At 51.3% G+C, this 23451-nt stretch overlaps 5 protein-coding genes across 6 annotated transcripts; 3 read left to right on the forward strand and 2 right to left on the reverse strand.

Moving 5' to 3' along the window:
- The first annotated feature begins 1115 nt into the window (after positions 1–1115).
- LOC100908954 (3-hydroxyanthranilate 3,4-dioxygenase) lies at positions 1116–3196 on the forward strand. Its single transcript, XM_003737727.1, has 5 exons — positions 1116–1361; positions 1986–2187; positions 2325–2547; positions 2650–2797; positions 2893–3196. Exons 1-5 carry the CDS (start codon positions 1211–1213, stop codon positions 3039–3041), a joined length of 873 nt encoding a protein of 290 aa, XP_003737775.1. The 5' UTR covers positions 1116–1210; the 3' UTR covers positions 3042–3196.
- Positions 3197–7258: 4062 nt separating this feature from the next.
- On the forward strand, positions 7259–9340 carry beta4GalT7 (beta-1,4-galactosyltransferase 7). Its single transcript, XM_003737828.2, has 3 exons — positions 7259–8051; positions 8171–8408; positions 8533–9340. Exons 1-3 carry the CDS (start codon positions 7604–7606, stop codon positions 8771–8773), a joined length of 927 nt encoding a protein of 308 aa, XP_003737876.1. The 5' UTR covers positions 7259–7603; the 3' UTR covers positions 8774–9340.
- Positions 9341–9350: 10 nt separating this feature from the next.
- On the reverse strand, positions 9351–10516 carry LOC100899947 (uncharacterized). Of its 2 annotated transcripts, XM_003737829.2 has the most exons (4): positions 10296–10516; positions 10015–10181; positions 9671–9777; positions 9351–9564 (listed from the first exon to the last, which is right to left on the reverse strand). In XM_003737829.2, the coding sequence occupies exons 1-4, from the start codon at positions 10366–10368 to the stop codon at positions 9495–9497; spliced, it is 417 nt and encodes a 138-aa protein (XP_003737877.2). In that variant the 5' UTR covers positions 10369–10516; the 3' UTR covers positions 9351–9494. The 2 variants fall into 2 exon arrangements, with proteins under 2 accessions (XP_003737877.2, XP_018495891.1); XM_018640375.1 differs by having other exon boundaries at positions 10015–10501.
- Positions 10517–11765: 1249 nt separating this feature from the next.
- LOC100900090 (HEAT repeat-containing protein 5B) lies at positions 11766–23118 on the forward strand. The gene is made up of 13 exons (XM_029111704.1): positions 11766–11879; positions 12541–12778; positions 12930–13090; positions 16799–16991; positions 17099–17232; positions 17361–17785; positions 17931–18187; positions 18297–19619; positions 19751–19932; positions 20022–20166; positions 20322–20508; positions 20633–20834; positions 20958–23118. Exons 1-13 carry the CDS (start codon positions 11766–11768, stop codon positions 23049–23051), a joined length of 5655 nt encoding a protein of 1884 aa, XP_028967537.1. The 3' UTR covers positions 23052–23118.
- On the reverse strand, positions 14927–16123 carry LOC100909102 (uncharacterized). Its single transcript, XM_003737728.2, has 2 exons — positions 15718–16123; positions 14927–15526 (listed from the first exon to the last, which is right to left on the reverse strand). Exons 1-2 carry the CDS (start codon positions 15893–15895, stop codon positions 15303–15305), a joined length of 402 nt encoding a protein of 133 aa, XP_003737776.1. The 5' UTR covers positions 15896–16123; the 3' UTR covers positions 14927–15302.
- Positions 23119–23451: the final 333 nt, after the last annotated feature.

Below are 23451 nucleotides of genomic sequence, written 5' to 3' on the forward strand. Positions count from 1 at the left end.
TCGACTCTCTCTCTCCCGATGGATATTTCCGTAAAGTGAAGCGCTCATTGAATCAATTGGAACAATCTTCTGCGTGGCTGCGATCCCGGCAAGATACGATGTCGTTAATCTTCGGTCGGCGACGAAATTAATTGTACTACTCACTCACTCACGACGCACCGTTCCACGAATCACGACAAGTCGCGAGAAGCACGCATCTTTGCGTACATCGTTCTTTATTACCACTTGAATTTTATTATTTGATTGACCGGGGAAGCGACAGAATGGATGAATAAAGGGACAAACGGGATGAAAGGATTGACACATTCCGAAGACTGACGCATTCTCCGTCTGAACCGGAGGTCCGAGATAGGGGATCTGGGAAGACGGCTCCGATTGAGAATGGAGCAGAAGAAAGAAGACGTTCTTTTTTACGAATCTCGGGCCCTTCACTGACGGCTTCCTTCAGTGACGGCTCGGATGACTTCGCTCCGAACTGATTCATGTCTCCCTTGTTGAAATTCAAGTGATGAAGACGAAAAGGGATGGGTTAATTCCGGTTTCCTTCTGCAAGATTTTATTTTCTCGAAGAAGTCTCCAAGCACTGATCACGCAACGCAGAAGATACTGACGCACCATCGCGCATGAGATGGATTCTCCGCTGCGAATTCCCAAAACATCATGGGTGTGAACAAGCAGCGTACCGTTGTCGGTCTTGATTGAAGAGATCTTCCGAAGTCGTCGGATCACCGAAAGGATCTGCCAGAATAGATCGATCCGTTGGCTCTCTATCCATCGTTCCCCTCAAATATCCTTCATCGATCCGCGGCTGAGAATCTCAGCTTTCAGCCGATTCCTCCATTGAAAATTATCGGAAAGGCGCCCTGAGTTCCGTCGACGGCTCGATCTCTTGTGTCAGTCTCCACCGAGACCGGGCAACCGAGCAGAGCAGAGAACATGACAGGTCTGTTTTGGCATGATGTAGAGCGCAATCTCCGGTATATGCAATCAGGATATGGCCTGAGAAGATAGCCGGAATTTTTCGAAAATTATCTTTATAAGCCTATAAAGCCGCCGACTCGGCAAGGAGGATCTATCGACCTCCGAGACATAGGCGTAAAACTATTTGCCAAGCATCATTGCAGGATTGCCGGCGCGTGAAGAGAATCGGCGATCCATCGAAGTGAGCATTCTTGCCCCGCTACCGGCATCCTGAGACTGGGCTGGCACGATGTCGTGGAACAACGTGACGGATTGGCTGAAAATCAACCAGCAATACTTCAGTCCGCCTATTTGCAACAAACTCATGCACAATGATGGAGTTTTGAGTGTCTTCTTCGTAGGAGGACCGAACGAAAGGGAGGAATTTCACATACAGGAAGGTCAGTGAAGGCTCATCGCAGCTCGAATTCGGGTTCCCTCAGCGTCTGCGCGGATTTTCTACCGTGCGAAATAGCAGGCGAACTCCCAAAGAGGTATTCGGATGGACTTGGTCTGCTTTCGACGCCGATTAGACATCGGTAAAAAAAATGTAGTCCTCAGATCGCTCCGGGATGGCCAGAGCGAAAAAAGGGGGAACTGCAGTATCCGAGGCGGACTAGTCCGGCTGATTGGGTCAGATGGAAGACGCAAATAAATTTCTGCGGATTTTTTTTGGCTATCTGCCTAGTGCAACGAACTGTCGACGCCCCAAAAGCAGCACCGGACTAGGCATCAAGCCGGCGCATTCCAGTGCAGGAATACTGGCAGGTCATCTGACCCGTAATCAGTTGAGCTCATAAATTTACGCTGAATAATCAAGTTTATGAATTCGCAATTAATTCTTGTGTTCATAAGTGAAGGGTGAAAGGTCTCCGTGAACTTCTGTGACGAGACTTGTTTGTGCGGTCGATACCGTCTGCTTATAGGTGCGTGATTGTGCGCTTCTCCGCGTGAGAGTGGGTATAGAACTCGTTATGTTTTGGAGAGAAAGACGGCGGATCTCTAATTCCTCGCTCTTGTGCCAGGTGAGGAGTTCTTCTATCAACTCAAAGGGGACATGGTGCTAACAGTACGAGAGTGCGGAAAGTTCCGCGACATACCTATCCGAGAGGGGGAAGTTCTCCTACTGCCTCCGCGGACCCCTCATTCCCCGCAGAGGCCAGCGAACACTATAGGCCTAGTCATTGAGAGACAAAGGGTGAAGGACGTGGAATTCGATTGCCTGAGGTAAAAATCGATCAATTATTATTCTCTTGATCTACTCATTGGAAACAGACCGGGACATCCGCGTGATGACTGGGCTTTAGGAAAACCGGGATTTAGGCCCGTCTCGAAAACCTAACGGACGGCATCATCCTTCACAGATTCTATGTGCATCGGTGTGTAAGCCCGGAAGTTCTTTTCGAGAGATGGTTCTACGTCTCGGATCTCGGAAGCCAACTGCCTCCCATTATCAACGAGTTCAAGTCGTCTAAAGAGAGAGCCACTGGGATCCCCGGTCCTGCTTCAAGACTCTGCGCAGCTTATTTCGAGGACGAAACCTCATTCGTAATCGATGAACCAAAAAATCTCATGGATACCCTGAAGGTAAAAGACTCTCCCCAAATAGAGGTGACCTTCACAATGACTATGACGTCTGTTCCCTTCTTGTGGGTTTGAAATATGTCTGATTCGATAAGTTCCCTCTAGGCCCATCAGTCAGAGCTCGAGAGCTCATCGGGAAGCTTACTCCTGTACCCGGAAACGAAATACAGGTTTCACGTAGAAGCTCTTGGCAATGGAACTCACTCGAGAGACATCCCGGCAAACGCCGAAGGTTTCCTCTACCAGCTCAAGGGTAGGAAATACGCTACCAAAGTCTCTCCGCGGAGGGAAGGCGGTAAAGAGGCCTCCGAGGGAATATTGGCTTGAGAAAATGCCTTTCGTCCGCAGGAAATGGTCTGTGCAAACATTCAAGTGGAGAGCACATGATGAGTCAACAGAGCACACTTCTGGTTCCCGAGGGTACAGGAATGAGCTTGACGAACGAACCCAACGCCAGAACTCTGTTCGTCGTTGCCGCGATGCCGACCGGTGTGTGAGCGTGCGTCGCCGTCGCATCGGAACAAGAGGGCTCGTAGTCCACAGCACCGCTCTCAGACTTTGCCGGAAGTTCCCTAAGTCGATTTCTCCAATCGGAACTCACAACAGACGGATAAGGATAACAAAATAAAGTCCCCATTCGAAACGATTCCATCGAAACACTGTCTCCTAGTATAGGGCGAGGGTTCTGACGTGATACGGGCCGAGAGGGGCGGTCGGACCCGCACTTAGGGTACTACGCGGGTGGAACGATGACGTCGCCCAAACGCGACTCCATGTCGAAAAAGGATGGACATTATCGAGGGTGATGAGATCGAACGTTTCATGGTGGCGGCGCGCGCCGCGGACGTCCGCCTGCGCACTGCCTAGGTCTTGCAAGGTTCCGGGATCGAGAAAATGGTCCTCGAGCGAGACTCCCGCAGTCAATACTTCCTCCGATGCGAGGCCTCCCATGGAGTCGGAATGGGCCAGAGATCTGATCTCCGGGGAGAACTCAGGAGTCGGGTCCCTTCTACGCGAACCTTCGAGCATAAGAACCTCTAGGGACAGGTTCAGGGGATCGATGTTAGTTTCTCACACACCTATGTCTCCTCTACGCTCAAGTTTTTTTAAAGCGTACGCCGCGCCGCACATGAACGCGTATCCGACCGTATGATTTTAATTCAGTGGTGACCGAGGTTTGAGCGCATAGAGTTCTTAATGAGCCTCCGGGCGGCCCCTTCGACAGAAAATCCCAGAAGCCGTCATCAAGAGACTCACGGAGCCATCGATGTCCGCATTCCGAGTCCCTTGCTTAAGGGTTATTTCTGACTTTCAAGGCCCGAAGTGAAATTGGGGCAGAGGAGGTTCTAAATCTATTCGCAGAACCGAATCGTTCCGCGACTTGAAACGAGGGCGAGGGAATTCACTCCTACCCGGAGAGAAGATTTCCATGTTCCCGCCACGGAAATCGCAATAATCTAGAGACCCGGGAGAATCGAAGCCCCCTTGTCGCGTAATCACTCCGTCCCGTACATTTGGCATGGATCTCTACCCCGTCCGCGATAGATCAAGCCGCCAACGCGTCTCATCCTTCTACCAGAGACGGAGGAAAGCTGGATAATTCACAATCGTTCTTTAAGCGAAAAACTCCCCGTCGACTGCATGTCAAGAACGGGGTCGTTTTGTTGTGGTCGAGGGACACAACAAGTTGGACGGCAAACAATTAGTTTTGACAAACGGTGTTCGGAACTCTATTCGAAATTGACAGCGGCAAAGGGATGACAGCCATCGGCCTCTCCTCGAAATCTCCTGCTGGACGTTCGTAAAAACAGTCATTCATAAAACGAGGGAAGCATCGACGTTCGGAACCCTCGCCGCGCAGGAAAAGAAAACGGTCGCCGGGTCGCGCGCATCTATAGATCTGCCATTAGACTGCCGGACCTTAGAACGGAAAGTCATAGGATTGACGAAAATCGGGGCACTGGACTCCACGCTCCCGAGGCACGCCCGAGAGTCTTTTCAGGAAGAGAAGACTCGCTCTATGTGAGAGCTGAATGAAAGACGAAATTAAGCGAAACTCTTCCGTTCCTCGATAAGTAATTCAATTACGGCAGCCGAACATGAATCAAACGCCAGCGCGAAGGAAAAGGAGGAAGATAAAATAAGCATTCCCTCCTTTACCTTCAGGTGACGATAATTCATCCTTACACAGCGAGTCCCGTGACTTCGCCCTGGGCCGATGCGCATTGATTGGCAATCTGGAGCGCAAAGAGCTTTCCTACTAAACGACGCCACACGAGTGTCCCTCGGCTTCGATTCTCTGATTTTTTCCCCCCTCTCTGTCGGATTTGACATCTCGGTAGATAAACGGCTTCCCGGTCGCCAATGGGCCCTAATTAGTATTCAGAGTGAAAAATTCGTACACGCCTCGGGAAATCGTACGATAGAACATCGCAATCTGAATCATGTGTTCCCCGGCGAGCCACGATCATGGTGTACGGCAGTTTCTCCATTAAAGCTCTCATTATTACCATCATTAGCATTTCATTCTTGACATACTGGGCTGGTATCGTATCGGCTCTGCGTTGAGTTTTCGTTGTGTTGTTGTTCGCGCTGACCGCTCACCGTGGAAGGCGCGACCGCGAGCTTCCGTCGTCGCCGAGCTCGTGGTATGGCTCAAATCGAAACCTGATTTGGAACTGACTGAGGTGTCGAGTATCAGCTATCAAGCGCGTTCTTGAACGAAGTTCGTAGAGGACCACGACATTTTCGTCTCAGCTCAAGCGGCCGCGGATGTGTGCGGCAATCTCACCGTAGCCGTGAGTCCCGACCAAGAAATTCCTCACGCAAAAAGTCCCCTTTTTTCTCGGGAGCGGATCAACAACTTTCCTCGGCTCTCATTATAATCGAAGAGAAATCTTCCTCCTGATCTCTCACACTTCACTTTGACACACATGCACCAGGCTGACAGGGAATGCTATTTTCACAACTATCTTCTAAGGAAGCTTTCGTCGTTCTACGAATCTCGGCGCCGACGTCAAAAGCCCAGACGCCGTCGGGTACCCCCGGACGGTACTATTTATCAAAGTTCCTCTCCCTCTCTCTCTCGAAACTTTCAGGACGTAATGGCATATCAATGAATCGAAGCGAAGGAATGTTTTGCATCGTTTTCCTCGGTACATTTTCCCCGAATCGACAGAGGAGACCGAATGTTCGATCGATCGTTTTCGACCCTGATGGGAGTAGGTTCCCGCTCGAGAACGAGCCGCAACCTACCTGGCAGTGTCTCCGATCCCACACCCGATTTCCCTGCTCTCCTAGCAAACAGAAGTCCGCCCAGACCTATAACGACGTCTCACAGTCTCTTTAAAGTGTGTTTTGACATCTTGACCATCGTACCCGTGATCGATGGATTGGATACGCCAGTAGTCAGATCCATGAAGTCGAAGAAGCTCAGTTTTTGAGTGGCTATCTCCCGTCTTTCCGATATCGCCGATCAATAGCGACCCATTCAAAGATCCGAGGCGCGTTCGTGGTAATCCATTTAACCGATTTGACGTTTCTCTTGTTGTCGCTGCTGCTTTTCGCGATGGTTTCGATATCGATTTGAATTCGGTTGTGGGGTTCATTTATGATGCTCCCAGAATGGCGGGAGGAATTTCGCCCGCTTTCTCACCCGACTTTACGCTCTCTGGGAGCCCATTTTCTCATGTGGGCATTTCATCTGAATCAGTGGGTTCTCGCCGCTAGCTTAGCTGGCGAATTGACTGACTGACTGAATGCCTGCTTGTACGGCCGATCGATCCTAGGTCGGCTCTTTTAAAGTAAAGACACATCTCGGCCTCCGTTCGGCCACTCGGTGATGATCCGACGTTCCAAGACACTCTGGCGCCACCAACTGTGCCACGAGGGCGGGATCCTCGTCCGATATTCTCGGCAAGAAACACCTCTATGGAGTGCTCCCAGCTGTCATTGTTACGCTCCTAAGCCGAAAATCTTACTCACTCAGCTCAAATTACTTAGCACTTCGGCAACCGAACGACAACAGCGAGGACTGCGCGATTGTCGGGGAGTTCTGCTCGGATTCGCCGATCGCGGTATGATTCTCTGTGAGAACACGAACGCGCTAACGTCCCGAGGGGATTTCTTCTTGTAGGGGAGCACAGCTCGTTAGGATCTTATTCCGCAGATGGGTCAGAATAATAATAATAATAGATTCCGAAAGCACCACTATTCATGGTCAATTGAGAGCATTTCATTCTCCCGACCTATGTATCTTGAAAGTTTCGTCCCGGACGAACGTTATTTTCCGAATCCCATTCCCGTACTCCCGGAGAATGCAGTCATTTTATGCACTGTCCTGGAGCTCTCCTAATACCTATCATCGGGGATTCAGGAAGGTTCAACTGGTGTTTTTCCGAGTGCTGATGCTCGGTATGGAGCCGGTCGAGCCCCAACGCGGGAGTTCAAAGCTCACTCGCCTGAACTAGGAATAGTTCGAACCCTTGACTTCCTCAGAGAGTTTATTCAAACCGATCAGACTCACCTGACTTCTCTTTCGATGACAATTATTATTTCGGCGAGAACTGGAGTCTAATTTTCTCCGTAAAGACAACGTGCGCGCATCAGCTGATGGAGAAAAATTCTCGGGCAAGGGGAAGAACCTAAACAGAAATGCGTTCATTCCAAGCAGGCTGCCACCGTCTGAAGTTTCGAACATGAACGGACCGGGTTGCCGTAACGGGACCCTCCGCGTTGGAAAGGTTTTCCCTTCAGTCCCGCAAAACCGTCGCATCTCATTCTAGCACGCATGCATGACCATGTGCCGGATGAGCAATCGTTCCCGATAGTCCTCTACTGACCGACGATGCTGCGATTCCGGAGTTTTGTTCCTGAGAGAAGATCGAGTTTTCTTCCGAAGGGAGTCGGAATAGAAGTTCCGCATGACGATTCCGAATTCAGGGACTCCCTCACCACCTCCCGGTAATCTCTCGCTACTCCGATGATCAGAATCAGAGCGGATGCCTCGCCTAGCCCTTCGATTCAGAACATACCAGCTGTTCTCTGATCGAACTACGTGATGAAGGGTCATGTGAATGTTTATGTTTGGAAACGGATCAGGAAGGCCGTCAAAGACCTGGAGATGGGTTTCGCCCCACGTAAAGTTCGTCAGCTGTTCTTCGCCGGGATAGTCCTCTGTGTGCTGTGCACTCTCTTCCTCGTTTGCTTCCTGAGCTTTGGAATTCTGGAGCATCCGTACACGCATCGCCTTGCCGTCATCGTACCGTTCCGAGATCGGTTTGAGGAACTCATTGAGTTTGTGCCGCACATTGGGAGATTCCTGAAGGCTCAAGGCGTCGCATATAGGATCATAGTAGTGAACCAAGGAGACACTTATCGATTCAATCGAGGTGCCTTGATAAATATTGGCTACCATGTCAGCAAAGCACAGTGTGATTATCTCGTGATGCATGACGTTGATCTCCTGCCGATGAATAGTAAACTCAGCTACCGCTATCCTCAGCAAGGTGAGTACTGCCCTCACTCCCCGGATTTCGGAAGTCTATGGACGAAAAAAAATCGTGAATTAGAGTCCCCGATTCGCATGCTAAGTTTTCGGCGGTTCTTAATAGTGCGACGCTTTCAGAGGAAGTGATTCACCATTTGGCGGCGCCCCATCTCCATCCCAAATACCACTACGCGACGTTTGTGGGAGGAATCCTCATGATGCGGCACGAAACCTTCGCGCGATTGGATGGACTCTCGAATAAATACTTCGGATGGGGTCTCGAAGATGATGAGTTCTATGTACGCATCAAGGAAGCCGAATTCACCTTGGAGCGACCCGCAGTCGACATAGGAACCGGCATCAACAACACCTTCAAGTACGTGGTGCATCCAGGATGAGGTTCCATTCCTGAGGCTCGACAGTCTCAGGAAAAGACACTCGAAAGACTCATCAGTTTCAGTTTCATGAGGTGTTCGATAATGACAGACGCTACCTTGCAGGCATATGCACGATGCCCGGCGCAGACCTCGGGACATGGCAAGGCTTGGGAATCAACGAGAGGAGTCGCGGAGGCGAGATCGCGTCACCGGTCTTCACAACGTCGTGTACAGGCTCCAATCCCATCACAAGATGCAAATCGACGGAATTTCAGCGGATGTTTTCAACGTCTTCTTGCATTGTGATGTCACCCGTACTCCCTGGTGCGAGAAACCCAAGACGAAGAGGGCGCAAGCTGGATAGAGATGGGGAAATATGTTGAAGAATTAAGGAGGATATGGAATTCAGGGAATTGGAGAGTATCGAGAGGCATGGACGGAAATCGAGGATAGCTCGCCGCACTTATCGAGGCTACCGTCGACACCCATCCTCGCTGTATATTCATTCGCTCACACGCTGTAGCCAGGACGCTACGCCCACTGCTTAAGCTTTAGTCGTCAGATTCTGACGAATGGTGCGCCGGAGTCTTGAGGCGATCGGAGGTCCTTGCCGAGCCGAGTCTCCCAGACTCTCAGGACTCCAAACACTAGTTCGTCGGCTGCGGTTTCGCTTCCTTTGCCGCGTTTTCAATCCCGACCGTGCCCTCTAGTGCGACTCCGCTCTATTGAACATACTCATACCTCTCGAACGGGTGAGCGAGTCCGAGTCAGAAATCTTCCGTGGGACTGCCGAATCTTCCAGTTGCCAGCGATTAGCATCAAGTCTTCCCATCACGAATGAAAGCTCCATTCAAGAGTTTGAGTCTGAATCTCGTCTGTCTGATTCACTTTTGTACATAAACTGATCGATATCTGTTTTTGGAGGATGAGTTGTCTTGAACTCTGTATCAATGCAGCTTTATTGCTCAAGCATAATGAACATCAACCAAATATTGCTTTTCCGGAAGCTATCAGCCTATCTCTATATCCTGACCCGGAGCACAAATTATTAGATCACACGCGATTACCTTCTCTTAGGTAGATCGTTATCGGGCCTCGGCGAGGGTGAGTTTTCCTCGAGCAACGTCGCGAGCAGTTTTCATGTCAAAGTTGTACCTGGCGATGGAATACCGGTGTTACTTCTGTGGATGACGTCATTTTCCAGACCAAGAATATCGGACGGTTCTCTCTGAATGTCTCAAGCAGCTCGGGTCGTGCTCACTTCCTCATGAGTGCCAGCTTCACAATTTCGCTTCGTCGTCGCGGACATGATTCATGGAAAGCTTCCGACCCGATCTCTCCACAGCGAAAACACATGACGAAACACGCCTGCGGAATGGACAATGCTGAGCTCAATAAGTCGCAGGGAGGAAGGAAATTTTCACGGGGTCGGGGTACACCGAACCAGGAAAACGACTTGTGAGCCTCATCGAGTCCAAGAAGGAATCCCTTAAGAAGGAGCATGGATACGTCGCGTCGGCACCACATGCGAGACGAACATCGGTAGCAGCGTTTGCGAACCACCAACGGACACGCTCTCCGGAGCTTACTCTGCCAAACTCCTACCTCGCGAGCGTGACTTTCGTCGCTTCCACACCTCGGGCAAAGCGGTTTGTCGTGGACGCACTTTTGAGTAGGGTGCTTTCCAATTTTCCAGCAGGTTCTACACTGTTCGACGACAATCTTGTACTTATCTTGGAGTCTCCGGTAGTAGTTGTTTTCCTTCTGGGTCACTGGAGATGAAGGGACGCAAGTAGTGGCAGCGCATCGGAACTCCGAGGGAATTGTCCAGCAGACGCTTGTTCCAATCATGGCACATGCAAGAGTTTTCATAGACGGGAACTTACACGCGATCATGATTTCGAGCTCACTAGTTTGCTCCTGAGGGGGCCTCGGGCTGCCCGGCGTCGAGGAATCCATGGCTTTGGTCGGTTGGTCGAAAATGCGAATCTCCTCGGAGTCGTCGGAGGCCAAGGCTTGCTATCACACGCTGGGAACGTTCCAATTTTCGGAAAGAGCACGCAGGGGAGGATTCCGAACGATACCTTACAGGCTTGCTGTTTGGATTTCAACGAGCCGCGGCGATGTGGCGCGTTCGATGTTCTCCGTCGTTCGGAATTCGATCTCGCGCGTGATCATTCACGGATCCGAAGACGAGAGCGAAAGTAATGAGGCCAACGGTCTTCCATCCAGCGCTCCCTCCAGTTTTACCGCCGAATCGGAATACTTCGGACGTGAGAAGAAAATGTATCTGATACTATGTATGAGAGATTTGAAGAGATTCATTAGACTCGACGTCGATTCGACGGTTTTTGCGCTTAAATGCCTCACAAATTGAGGCATCATCGTCTCCGTGCGAATATAAGACAGACCACATTCTTTTCCCGAGAGGCGCGTGTGAGTGAAGGGTAAGTAAAGATCACAGTCGAGAATCACGTCCCGGCTCGTCACGTCCCGACGTACTCATCCTCGAAGTATCGGGGTACGGGCGTGAGCTCTTGCGGCGGCTTGATTGCCAGCTCAGTCAGCTAGGGCGCTCTGTGGAGAAGATCACCGATACCGGCTCAGCGAGTTCAAGTCACCAAGCTGAATTCTCACGGTCTGAACTTACAATCAGTCAGAACAATCATTCGTTTCTCCTTACTGAAGACTAGAATGAATCTACGTCAACATCATCATGATCGCAGCCTCGTAGTTCGTGCTGCATGAATATGAGACGGTGTCTCTGTGCGAACTCGAGGGAGCGTTCCGCGCCGCGCTCGGCTGCGGCTGTGCTTAATGCAGCTTGTAGTCGATGGATCGATAATGAAAGATGTGCTCCTATGCTTTTCCACATTGTTCTCCGGCTCTGATGCCTTGCTCCCGTTCTGTTCATCTTTTCCCGGTTGCCTCCTGCCTCCTCCTTCTTCATCTGCGATCCCCGAGCTTTCCCCACAACTTCCTACATCCCTCTCCCCTACCATTCCCGTCTCCTCTCCTTGTGGCTGGAGAAGGTGCACAGTTTTGCGCTCGTTTGTATTGAGAAGAGAAGAAGATACACGAGAGGGCAGTGTTTGGTGTCACCTAAGACACTCGAAACTACACATACCCTTCCCGCGCTGGATTCTGAGCGAGGAAGACCGGGAGCAGACGACAGATATCTGGCTTCCGCGGCGGCGGCAGCGACCAGCTGACAACAATAACACATGTGTTCTCTGCCCCATTGCCCATTCATTCATTGATGGTGAGACTGTGTGTTCGCAAAAGCGTTCGAGGGAAGAAACTCCGATGCCGAGCGCAATGAGAAGATAACTTCCTTGATTCTGGTGCGTCGCAACATGGAGTTCAAACTCGATGAGGCAAGATTGGCTCGCCTGAATGAGGCCGAGAAAAGGCTCTTCATCTACGAGTGGCTCTGCTTAGTGCAGAAAAATCTTCACTCTGCTGACAAGGTGTGTTTTCCGAGAATCGTCGCCCACTCTGCGAGTTGCTCCTCGAGGGCTCAACAATGATGAGCAGCTTTTTTATTTTGTTTCCCCATCAAGGGTCTCGAGGGATCGATCATGACGAAGACTGTGGGGAAAGTTGTCGCCGTCGAATACTCGCCTTGAATGCCAGTTTCCGTGTGCGCTTTGTCCGCCGCGCCGTCTCGGTTTCCTGTGTGGCCACCATTGTGACAGTTCAATAGAAATACTGGCCGTGACGTAATTTGCATTGCTCACGGCTCTCGGATAGAGATGGAAATTCTTCGCAGCAATCGCTAGATCCTATCGAATACTTTTTGTATGGACTTCTTTTCCCCGTCGGGGAGCTCTCCCGTTCCCGGAGGATTCGATCGGCAGAAAAATCCAACAAGTCCCGATTTCTGCGCTGGGCAATTGCCCGGATCGCGCATTCTTGAAGAATCTTCTGAATCACGGGGCCCCATGAGAGTGGGCGATTTCTTTCCTATGGCGAGATATCCTTCATGGCGTCAGCTCCGAGCTTTATTGTTTACACCTGGGTCACTGATGTTTCGATGCGATTCCGAGAAACTTTAATCGGTATTAATTAGACTCAGTCAAAGATGATCTCCGGCATCTTTTCCTTAAAATGATTCTTTCCTCCCTGCAGATGACCATCAAGAGCCAACAGAAGCCCCTCGTCGATCAGCTGTTAAGTCTGCTGTCATCTTCTTCGGGACCTCCGATCCGACAGCTGATCGGAGGCTGCTTAGCGACTCTGTTTGCTAAAGGCGATACCTTTCTGCTCTTCGAATGCGTCAACAAATGTAACGATCTGTTGAAACATGAAGCTAAAGGCAGTCGGTTGAGCGCCATCACCGCGCTGGGTTGCATGTATGAGAGACTCGGTGAGTGAGATGGACCCGCTCTTATCGAAGATGAAGAAAGTCGCATACATATTCCCGATTCCGGGGGAGGCCGACTCTCACTCTTCGAAGGGAAATCCCAAACGTCTCGAAGGTCGAATAAGTTCTGATGCAGGTGTCCGCTGTGTTTCAGGTCGAATGATGGGCCGCAGCTATGAAGAAACAGTTCAAATTCTTCTGAAACTTCACAAGAGCGGAGATCTACAGACAAGGCTCGAAATCATGACTTGTCTGTACAAAATTCTGTTCGGCGTAGGAAATGCTGCAACGCAGTATCACCGAGATATTTCAAAGGTGAGCGTAATCTCGCATCCCATACGTTTGCCAGAAAAAGTCTTCTGGAGTCCGAGTATCGCTCAGAATCCTCGGATCCTCGATTTTTCTTGAATGTCGGAACTCCAGTGATTAGAGAACATCGAGAGGAACCGAAAAAAAGAGGCGAATCACTCGTGGAGCTTCTCCCATAACTCGTCGGATTTCCGATCTCGTGCATGATCTCGTGACCATATGTAATTGGCTCCTGGACGCAGAGCGCCCCTCTTCTTGATGCGCGCAGCTCTTCAGGTTGTGCGTTGGTGGAATCAGGTCTCTTGGCGGAGGAGGGGGAAGGCTTCCGGGCATTATAATCACGAAATCTGTGCGATTCAAACTCTTCGTATCACAGAAGAGGGTTTGATTCACCGCACTAGGTAGAACCCCGGATGAACATCAGCCTTCGTGTAGTGAGTGGAGCTTGAAGTGGTTCCCGACCCGAGACAGATTTTCGGAAGGTAAGATGTGGAGAGGAATGAAGCCCTGGGTATCCCCGAATACATTTCGTCCAAATTATTGCGAGCGTCAGACGCCCCCGAATTGCGAGGTCTTGTCGATGCGAGCCGATCAGAGCTGCGAAACTGTTCCAACCGCCGGTCGTCTTCCTCCATAGAATTTGGAAACTCCGAAACACAAGTCAGAGATACTTCATCGGCGAAGGTCTACTATTTTGCGGAACAGAGTCCCGGATACGGATGCATCTCCGCTCCTCCTCGATGAGCGAGCAATCGAATTCACCCGGGAAGATTAATCGGTGGAGACAACATGACGGATTGTCTCCAAGCGATGGAAAATCTCCAAAAGGGATCCAGAACATTTACTCAAGGTCATGACGCGCCTTCCCGAGAACTCTTCACCAGCTTTACGACGGCTGGAGTATCTCGTATCACTCCTCTGTGTCGACAGATACGAAAAGGCCCCGGAGACCCCTCGCTAGAGAAACCTTCGCGCCGTGGATCACGCACTTCGCTCGACAGTATGCGTGAAGTGAACGTGGGCAAGGCCCTAAAGCAGCGAACCCCGTCCGCTTATCCCCTGGAAAATGTGTCCCATATCGAAGACGACTCCGACCTTGTTCATTCTCGGAACCATTTGTCCTCCCGATTCCCAGGGGGGAATGCCTGCCGGGAATCGGCGCGTTGTCCGACGATTTGCTCCCTGACATTCCGCGATTCTACAGTCTTTACCTGAATCGACAACCGAGATCGAAACCCGATTGGTTTCCGTAGGAGCATGTGTTCTGATTCTCAACAATGATGAAATTTTATCGCCGCCCTGGCAGAGCATCGGCGGCGTGCTCAGTTCCCTCTATTGCCTGGGAATTGGTCTCGAATGCATCAGCTCCCACCGCGCGCGAACGTCTGCGTCGAGAACGGCCCTACTCTGCCGGGTCCCGCGGCGGCATCGATACCTGTTCCGAGAAGAACGAATTTGTTTGTGTTTATTTTTGTGCCGATATTTATACAAATATATATCTAGAAGCTCGTCTGCGCCGCACCGCTCATCACGCTGTCTTCGGAACAGCTGCCGATCTGTGGGTAGGTCGCATCAGGCGGCGGTTCTGACTGGAGAGCCGGCGACTGACTGACTGGGACATGGCAGCGCACAGAACGTTGATACTTCCAACCGCACCTTTCAAAGGCTACGGGTCTAATTGAATTTTCGAGCTAAAGCTGTTTACACGGGAGTCGTGGGACGGCGAACGATTACACCTGTCGGGGTAGGCGATCTGATGAAATCACCGACGGTAGGAATTATCCGCCGTACGCGAGCCTCCGCCCGGGTTCCCGTACAATTAACAAGGGTTCAGAGGGAGCGAATGGAGAGGGCTCGCATCATCGGAGTCGTCGTTTATTCGTCTCCCCTTTCGTCAAAAATTCGCTAATCTATAACCATGGCTCGGATACAGGCATGGACCTTATGTACAACTCATTTCACTTCGGCAATGCTAAAATCCTTCGGTCATCACGACAAACACTCGGAGCAGGTCCTCCGATCCGCCGGACGTTCTCCTCTTTGCTGCTATGCTCCTTGTTTCTGACGCTGATACTGATCTCGATACAAATGGCGAAAGATCTGGTGGCGATGAATGGCCTTGCACTACTTTTCGAGTCGACCCTCTTCCGAAAAACCTCTTCTGGGAGTCCCGCCTCTGGTCAGCTCCGTCTGATTCCCAGATTCCTTCTCGATTCCCTCAATATACTGGTGCGTTCGCTTTCTGGGGTTTCTTCGGCGTTTTCCGTAATTCGTCTTCGATACGTTCGACTTCGACGGCACTGAGCGATGTCTCCTCGTTGCGATCGGGTGGTGCGGGTCTCACAGGACGGCAGCGGTTCAAGCCGTGGAATATTTTCGCAAAGACCGCACTCATGAACAGTAGAACTGCTCCAAAGATCGTAGCGACGGCGTTATTCTTGTCTGAAACCATTACAGGAACTTGATCCACCAAAGACATTCCAAAATATCTGAGCTCTATTCTGCTAGCGTAGAATCCTCGGGCTCGAGGAACAGGAATGCTTCAGCTCGGAAGGGCAGCAGAAAATAAACGAATGTTCTCGCTGAGAGTATCCCTGCGATGGTCTCTTTACGGTTTTGGCTTTACAACTTACCCTGGCCATTTTGATCGCCTGTCATAGTCACGTCGTCGCAACCGTTCACATAGACGACTTTGAAGTCGGTTCTATTATCTTTAACGAGTGTGGTCGAGTTCGTCGTCGACGTTGACGGTAGTCGAAGAGTGTCAAGTTCTTCGTCGATGGCATGGCCGTGCACGGGGGCCACTTTCATCCTGGACCAACAGACGTACGCATGGAACTCGATCGACACCGTTCACGTTCCTCCTAACTTGAGCTGCCCGAAGAATAAGGCTGCGCTAAAAGTTTACGAAACGGCCGACAATCTCCAGAGATTGATATTATCGTCGCCGCTTGTTCCGGCTCGTACAGGCTCCTCCTGACCTGTTTGTGAGTAAGCCAGCAAGCCGAGCGACTACTGAGAGTGGATCGAGTAGTAGATCGGCACGGCGTCGTCCTAGGAGACCAGCGAATGGTGGAGCGAGGGTGGGAGAGATGACAACGGCATTTGTGGCGGCGCGGCGGCGACGCCGGCAGCAGCAACGACTGCTACAGAATTGCCGTCGGTCGGTCGCTCGACATATTTAAATTTCTATGCGTATCGTCGCCGCACGGAAGTCGTTTGGTTCATCTCGATTCCAGAGACCGCTCCGTCAGGACAGAGAACTGTCCTAGACCTCCTCGTCGCTTCGGCGCGGGCAGAAGTGCTTTTCTCGACGGATCCGAGACGCTGCGAGAAACTCGATTGCAAGATGCTCATACGTCAGCCTAATCCATGTGCCTCACCATCAGTCAGTAATTTGGCCACACACACACGCTCTATCATTCTCCTCGCATGCGCGTGACGAGGTATACGCTCCGAATATGTGGTCCTAGGGCCGTCATGAGGACGTTCAGAATTCCGCAGACCGTTGAAGTGAAAGGAAGTCCCAGGCAGACGGAGAGCTTATCGAGGATGGGAAATTGAGCATATTGCGTCAGTTTGAATCCGGATCTGGTCATCTTGCCAGGAGCCCCAGCCGATCCCTGGATACCCTTCGGGCTCTTGCTCCGAAAATTCGGGCAATGGCGATTACCTTGGGAGAGAATTCTCATGAGCTCCGCGATTCCTTTCCAGAGTATGAAGGCTTGTCTAGCGGAGAGGACTCTCGCTATCCGGGAAACCGCCTCAAGCACGTTGTCGCAAATCCCCAGCCTGGAACTCGACGTTCTGCTCACCTTGTCGATACGCGCGCTAGAAGGAGCAGATTATCGGACGCGTCTGGCCGTCTCTCATCTCCTGGCAACGGTTTTCAGCAACGCAGTAAAAGGTTCTTACCTCGCATATCCCCTGATCGTAATTGGTCCCGGTGAGCGATAGCTCCTCAGCCACACGTTCGGGAGAAGCATCGCTGAATTTTTCGCTCTCTGCTTGCAGCAAAGCAAAAAACCCTGGAAGAATGTCTACAACTCCTTTCGACAGCTTTCATCCGAGGAAATCTAGGAGGTCTCTTCAAGGGTACCGAAGGAGTCAAGGCCGGTATCCGGGAGACGCGTGCCGGTATCGCACATGTAGGTCGAAAATCGAAACTCTATAATGGGCTGACGAGCCTCTGAAAGTGAAAATAACCGCCTACCGAATTCTTTGAGTATTTTTGAAGTGAATCTTTGGATTACCTTCTTCCCCTCGTTCTCCTTAGGCGTATGTCTATTTCTTGGACAAAATGGGCGGACTTTTCGTCGAACGACACTTCAAGCACATCGTGACGCATCTCATCGAAACTGTCGCGAATCCGAAAACGGCTCAATCGCATCTCGACGGGGTATTCAGCCGAAGTTGTGTTCTGTTCATTCTGAGATCCGTTTTCTGCAGTTTGCTGAGCGATAAAGCTCAACGATCAGCCTGCCGTGAGCTTGGACACATTCTTCTCAAGCAGCTCAATCAGAAAAGTGGACCCAATTCGTTGATCTGCATTTTCGAAGTTGTTTCAATGATTGTTGTAAATCTGGAGTCTACCGTCAATTCGGTGGTTCAAGACAGCTCTGTTGGATTAGTTGAGATCACGTTCAGCGCTCTTACAAATTCGAACGCTACCGTGAGGATTTACGCGGCGTATCTGCTCAGGTGAGTTTCGTTCAAAGACGTCCCAGCGATCCGAGAAATGGCGAGAATCAAAGCAGAATCATGAATGAAGTCCTCGGAGCCCGATCTTCGGGACATCCGGAGTCGAACAGAGGGGCGAGAACTAACGTTTCCCTGCTGCCCCTAGGTGGATCACCCAAGCTCAACCCGCGCTTTTATCGCCCATTATGCAGCGTTGCATCGATCAATTTGAAGTTATGAAATCGTCAGCCCCCTGCATTTCTGGATATTCATGCGCCATCGCTGCAATGCTCAGCTCGAGTGACGTTACTCTATCGCAGCTGACCAACCTACGGAAGTACAAATTGATGTTTTCCATATCCGAAGAGATGCTCCGCAGTGCGAAGGATGATCCGAGCATTGCTTTATTGAGAGCTCAAAAAGGTCAGTCGCGTGCCAGCTCCACTTGACAGCTGACTTCTAGAAGTTCATATGACCCATGGCCCATCCCGGCATTTTTCCCGAGAGTACCATCCGATTGTTTCCCCTTCAGGTTGGCTCATCATGGGATCGATCATGGGACTGGGGCCGTCCACGGTGCGCAGTCTGCTACCGCGTCTGCTGCTCCTATGGAAGAGTTCTTTCCCCCGAACCCACAAGGATTTCGCTATGGAGAAAAGTCGAGGCGACTCGATGACCTGGGAATGCGTTCTGGAAAACCGGGCGGGAGCTCTGGCCGCGATGTCGGGCTTCCTAAGTCACTGCCGAGAGATCGCCAACGAAGACATCCAACGGAGGCTTCTCTCACCGATCGAAAGCGCACTTTTCATGGTTTCAAATCTAGCCGATGTCATAAAGCAATACGGTCAGCAGTTGAAAGCGGCGGCCGCCATGGTCCGCTTCCGTCTGTATCAGGTGCTGCTCCAAATTCCCGCGGTGATGTACGAGGCTAGCTACAACATGCTCCTGAAGCTCCTCGTCACCGACATAACGCTAGCGGATCATTCGCAATCGACTACAACCACGTCCCGCCTGCACATCAAATACATGACGAACAAATTTTACGTGAAAGAAGAACACAAAATGATCGAGGAAGCTCTTTACGCGGACGGCGCCCTGGAGCACGACCTCACCGACCTCTATCGCAAATGCGACCACAACCTTCGGACGAAACCCCTACCTCTGGGCGTGAGCCTCATCGACGCCGCCGTCGACCTGTTCGGCTACGTGTTCCCGCACGTTCAAGACAAACACCGTCAGCAGGTGGTCGTGCACTTTACTGACTGTATAAGACACAACTCGAAGCGGGCGGACTCGATCTACACGAATGTTTTGTCCAGTCTTTTCGTTTCGATCAAGTCGCTCGTGAAGAGCCAGGCGAACCTCTCGAACATCGACGTGGCTCGGAGTGTCGTCGACTTCAGTCTAGCGGCACTCAGCAGTCACAGCGAGCTGGTCCGCCACGCGGCCGCGGAGGTCATCGGATACACAGCCGTGGCGGCGAGTAGTCGTCAGTTGGTCAACGATACGTGGAGCAAGGTGATGGACGTGCTGGACACTGTCAACGATCCGATTGTCAAGAGCGGGCACACTCTTGCTCTGGGGTATCTCCATCGATACACTGCTGGTTACATGTCGGATTCGCAGCATTTCGCTGCTAGCTTGAAAATTTTACTCTCCATGGCTCAGGACAACACGTCCCCCCTGTCACAGTCCGGAGCTCTTTTCGGCCTAAATTCGCTCGCGTACTCCGGTAGCTCATTCAGACCTCATGTCGATGTAGCGCTCTCGGTTGTCCTCCAGACCATGCTCAGCGCTCCCCGTGCCAATATCGAAGTCCACCAGAACCTCGGGCGCTGTCTCCAAACCTTCATAGGTGAGTGAGAGTTTGATCAACGTGAGGAAGTCCTCCTCAATTTCATAAATTATTCATCAAGCGATTTTGAGTACCTCATTGTCAAATCGTTCCTCCCGATGCATCAGCTGATTTCCGCTCTCCTCCCTCAGGCACGCTCGGTCCTGAACTTCAAGTGCTGCCAAGCTCAACGAGGAACCTCAGAATCGGCTGCCGGATGCTGCAAAATCATTCAGACCCTGTTGTGAAATCCGGTGCCCTCGGGGCCTTACAACAGCTGCAGTTGTTTGCCCCGAAAGATATAAATATTGCTCCGATTTTGTCGTTTTTATGTGTAAGTTTGGGCAAGGAGATTGAAGGTGCCGGAATTCTTCTGATTTGAACTTCATCGGAACTCAGAACTGAGACCGGATCCTGTTACAGAGTTCACTCGAAAGCGAGCATGTCACTCTTCGTCACGCTGCGATTGCCTGTTTGCGACAGTTCTTGCAGAGGGATCCTATGGAAATATTCTACCACATCGCTGAGAATCCTCCTTTACAGGATGCGAATGTTATCGGCCAGGTAGGTGCAAGACCTCATTCGACCGAGACCTGTCGTCAGCTTTGACCGCTTTTTGAGCTACCCGGAGGGGGAGCGCATTGTCCGTATCGTAGTATCTGAATCGTTCTCAATTCTCCCGATCCTTCCCTCTTCGCCGATTCCTCCCCGTCATTCAGGGAGATGACGATGCACGAGGACTGCCGTGGGAACGTGGTCTGATTCTGGTCATATTCAGCGTCATGGACGTGGAGACTGAAAAGCGCGCCCTATCCCAGCTGAAAGACATTCTGATTTCGCTCTTGTCATTATCCTGTCTCTCGGATTGGCTGTCCATTTGCAAACAGGTTCTCGCTGACACGTCGACAGAGTAAGTAATTTCGGGTTCAATTCCCCTACCATTTCCTTTGGTATACTTCGTCGGTCTTCGGGCTTCTGACCAGATTCGCTGCGATTGTCCCCCTCTTCTGACAAAGATATTCTACGGATTTCAGCGGTGACGAAGAAGACAAATTGCTAGCGGGAAACGACGATGGTGAGTCCGAAGACGCTGAACAACAGTTCCAGCACACCCAGGAGCCCGAAACCCATCCCTGGGTTGGTCCTCGGTGGCGAACGAAAGCCTTCGCCCTGGAGTGCGTAATCCGCCTCGTCCAGCTCTGTGATGAGGACCGAACCCACTTCGACGTGGTCATGGTTAGTGTTCTCTCTCTCTCTACGGTCGCGGAGCCATTTCTGGCTTCCGTCAAAATCTCCGGGGTATTCCCCATGAATCGGATGGCCGAAGGCTTCGTATTCAGTCAGCTTTCCGTATTTCAGGCGCGGCAAGCTCAAACAGCTTCGGTCGGACAAAAGCAGAAGTCGTTTTTGATTCTCCATTTGTCCGAGCTCATCCGAATGGCGTTCATGGCTTGCACGTCCGACTCCGTTCAGCTCACAGTGTCAGGTCTCAAGCTCCTTCAGATGATTATCGACCGATTCGCTGACGTACCTGAACCAGAGTTCGAAGGTCACATGATCCTAGAACAATTCCAAGCACAGGTGGATGCAGCTCTGCGTCCAGCTTTCTCGGCCGGAGACACTCCGTCCGAGGTGATCGCTCTGGCGTGCCATGTTTGTTCTACATGGATATGCTCAGCGGTCTCCGACAACCTCCTTGCCGTCCAGAGGGTTCACACATTGTTGGCAAACTCGCTCCACAAAGTTATGGCGCAACCGTCGGCCAAGGGCGAGATCAGTTCACTAGAAATCATCTCGGTGCTCAAAGCCTGGGCAGAAGTTTATATTAGAGGCATCACGATCAACCCGAACCTATTAACGCTGATCGAGGCCGACATTCATCATTTATCACAGTATTGGCTCGCCTTCATGAAGGACTACGCCATGTTGGGTCTTCCAAGCTCTTTAGCGAGTCAACTCCCGCATGACGGGGGCGCTTTCTTCACTCACGAAGTCGCGGAACACTGTAAATTATACTACAAGGATTCGTGGCCGCCGGTCCTACATGCTGTCACGCTATGGCTCTGCAAAGAGAACGGTTTCGATATTGTTCGGGACTGCACCGAAGAAGGCAACGCCCAGTTGCCTCAGAGCTTCTCGCTGCCGAAGTCTCACGAAGCGACCGGGAAACGTTGGTTCTGTCTTCTGTACGCGATCTGCTCCGAGGCGTTGTACAATCGCAGTGAGCACACAATGTTCGCTCTGAGTAGTCTCGATCTCTTGGTGAGTCACGAGTACTCGGATCTGTACATCGAGCGTGACAGTTTCGTCGAGCTGATCAGTATTCTACACCGGACGTTGATCACCGAAAGCCAGACGGTCTGTCGCGACGTCGTACTCGACATCGCTCACAAAGTTGCTCTCAAATTGAATCGCAATCCGAACGAAGACAACTCTAGTCCAGCCTATAGTCTATTGAATCTCAGTTTATGCACCGCTGTGATTCACTGTCCCAGCCTGAGCGAGAAATTGGCACGTGTCGTTCCGAAGCTCGACCCCGGCTCCAGCTCGGATGTCTCGGACCTCGAGAACGCAGTGGCTCTCGCAAACCTCGTTCCTAGTCTCCTCAATCCAGAACTGGCGATTGAGGTTCTCCCTTCGATTCTTCACATCAACCTCAGACTGCTGCTCGAAGGCTGTGCGGGCAGCAAGGTTCTACAAAGCCTCAGGTTCCTGTGCTCGATGAGTCGCTTCGAAGAGAACGACGACGCCGACGGTGGTCTGCAGGAACGCTACGTGAAGGTCCTGACGGCGGCCTTGCATTCTCTGCTGGTCAGCTGTAGCGACGACGCGATATTCACGCACAGCTCTAAAGGCGCCTCCTCGATCCTCCTGGCGGTCGCCATATTCATCTGCACGGCGCCGTCATCCGTCACCAACGTAGCGAGCATACATGAGAAAATCCTCGATCTGTATGAACGTGCACTGGATTCCGATAATCCAATCGTGGTGAAAACCGGCGTGAGCTGCGTGAGGAACATCTTCGGCCACACGAGACGCAACGTGTTCATCCAACGCTGGTCGGAAAAAGTATACGGGATCCTGCTCGAATCGCAAGACGCCAATATCTGCATGGAGTGCATCAGCTGCCTGCAGACCCTGCTCGAGATCACCCCCGAGGAGCACCGCTTGCCGGTCCTCAAAATAATCGTCACCATGTTACTGAGCCTCGCGATGAAGAAAACTCTCTCAGATCAAATAGTCATCGAAATTCTCACGAATAAGTTATCTCAGCACAGCGGAGATCTCAAGAAAATCCTCGCCGAGAGTCCAGCTCTGAAAATTCAGCTCGAGAAAATCATCAAGTCGCGGCAGATGCTGGCACAGGCTCGCAATAATGCTCCGGAGCCCGTCATCACCTCGAAGCAACCCACTATACAATTAAAGAGCGATTTTAGAAATTTCATAAAATAAAGTTGACGTCACGGCCGATCATCCGGCCTAGCATGGAATCAATCAACGATAAATCGCGCGAGATTCTGACGATCCCGAAACGTAGCTTTAACAAAAAGCGTCTTGGCAAGTTCACGGTGCCAAATGTTTCTATACGGCGCCTCGAGGCGCAGGTGCGGAATCTGTGCAATCGATCCTGGACGCATATCATGTTCACCGATAGTTCTAAATAAAACTCGAAACACAAGTGACGAGAAACAGGCAGCCTGTCTGGAATAGGTTTATGAAGGTGACGATGCGATTCCCCCCGGAAAATTATAGGCTCAGGCGCCCTCGATCGCTTTCTCGATATGGAATCGGAGTTCTCAACAGTAGCTCGAGCCCAGAAACAGGACTCGTACGGATGAGAATTCCTCGCGCC

The sequence above is a fragment of the Galendromus occidentalis genome, unplaced genomic scaffold, assembly GCF_000255335.2.
Source record: "Galendromus occidentalis unplaced genomic scaffold, Mocc_1.1 scf7180000075612, whole genome shotgun sequence".
Taxonomy (NCBI): Eukaryota; Metazoa; Arthropoda; class Arachnida; order Mesostigmata; family Phytoseiidae; genus Galendromus; species Galendromus occidentalis.

What these genes read in the sequence shown, in the direction of transcription:
- LOC100908954 (XM_003737727.1), top strand. Translation starts at nt 1,211, where the DNA reads ATGTCGTGGAACAACGTGACGGATTGGCTGAAAATCAACCAGCAATAC. An exon ending in GGAATTTCACATACAGGAAG is followed by an intron (nt 1,362 to 1,985) that starts GTCAGTGAAGGC and finishes CTCTTGTGCCAG; the next exon opens with GTGAGGAGTTCTTCTATCAA. An exon ending in GTGGAATTCGATTGCCTGAG is followed by an intron (nt 2,188 to 2,324) that starts GTAAAAATCGAT and finishes CATCCTTCACAG; the next exon opens with ATTCTATGTGCATCGGTGTG.
- beta4GalT7 (XM_003737828.2), top strand. Translation starts at nt 7,604, where the DNA reads ATGAAGGGTCATGTGAATGTTTATGTTTGGAAACGGATCAGGAAGGCC. An exon ending in CTACCGCTATCCTCAGCAAG is followed by an intron (nt 8,052 to 8,170) that starts GTGAGTACTGCC and finishes CGACGCTTTCAG; the next exon opens with AGGAAGTGATTCACCATTTG. An exon ending in GGCATCAACAACACCTTCAA is followed by an intron (nt 8,409 to 8,532) that starts GTACGTGGTGCA and finishes GCTACCTTGCAG; the next exon opens with GCATATGCACGATGCCCGGC.
- LOC100899947 (XM_018640375.1), bottom strand. Translation starts at nt 10,368, where the DNA reads ATGGATTCCTCGACGCCGGGCAGCCCGAGGCCCCCTCAGGAGCAAACT. An exon ending in ACGAAAGTCACGCTCGCGAG is followed by an intron (nt 9,778 to 10,014) that starts GTAGGAGTTTGG and finishes TCCATTCCGCAG; the next exon opens with GCGTGTTTCGTCATGTGTTT. An exon ending in AAGCTGGCACTCATGAGGAA is followed by an intron (nt 9,565 to 9,670) that starts GTGAGCACGACC and finishes TTCCATCGCCAG; the next exon opens with GTACAACTTTGACATGAAAA.
- LOC100900090 (XM_029111704.1), top strand. Translation starts at nt 11,766, where the DNA reads ATGGAGTTCAAACTCGATGAGGCAAGATTGGCTCGCCTGAATGAGGCC. An exon ending in TTGCATGTATGAGAGACTCG is followed by an intron (nt 12,779 to 12,929) that starts GTGAGTGAGATG and finishes GCTGTGTTTCAG; the next exon opens with GTCGAATGATGGGCCGCAGC. An exon ending in CTGTCTCCAAACCTTCATAG is followed by an intron (nt 19,620 to 19,750) that starts GTGAGTGAGAGT and finishes CTCCTCCCTCAG; the next exon opens with GCACGCTCGGTCCTGAACTT.
- LOC100909102 (XM_003737728.2), bottom strand. Translation starts at nt 15,895, where the DNA reads ATGAAAGTGGCCCCCGTGCACGGCCATGCCATCGACGAAGAACTTGAC. An exon ending in AGGCGATCAAAATGGCCAGG is followed by an intron (nt 15,527 to 15,717) that starts GTAAGTTGTAAA and finishes TAATGGTTTCAG; the next exon opens with ACAAGAATAACGCCGTCGCT.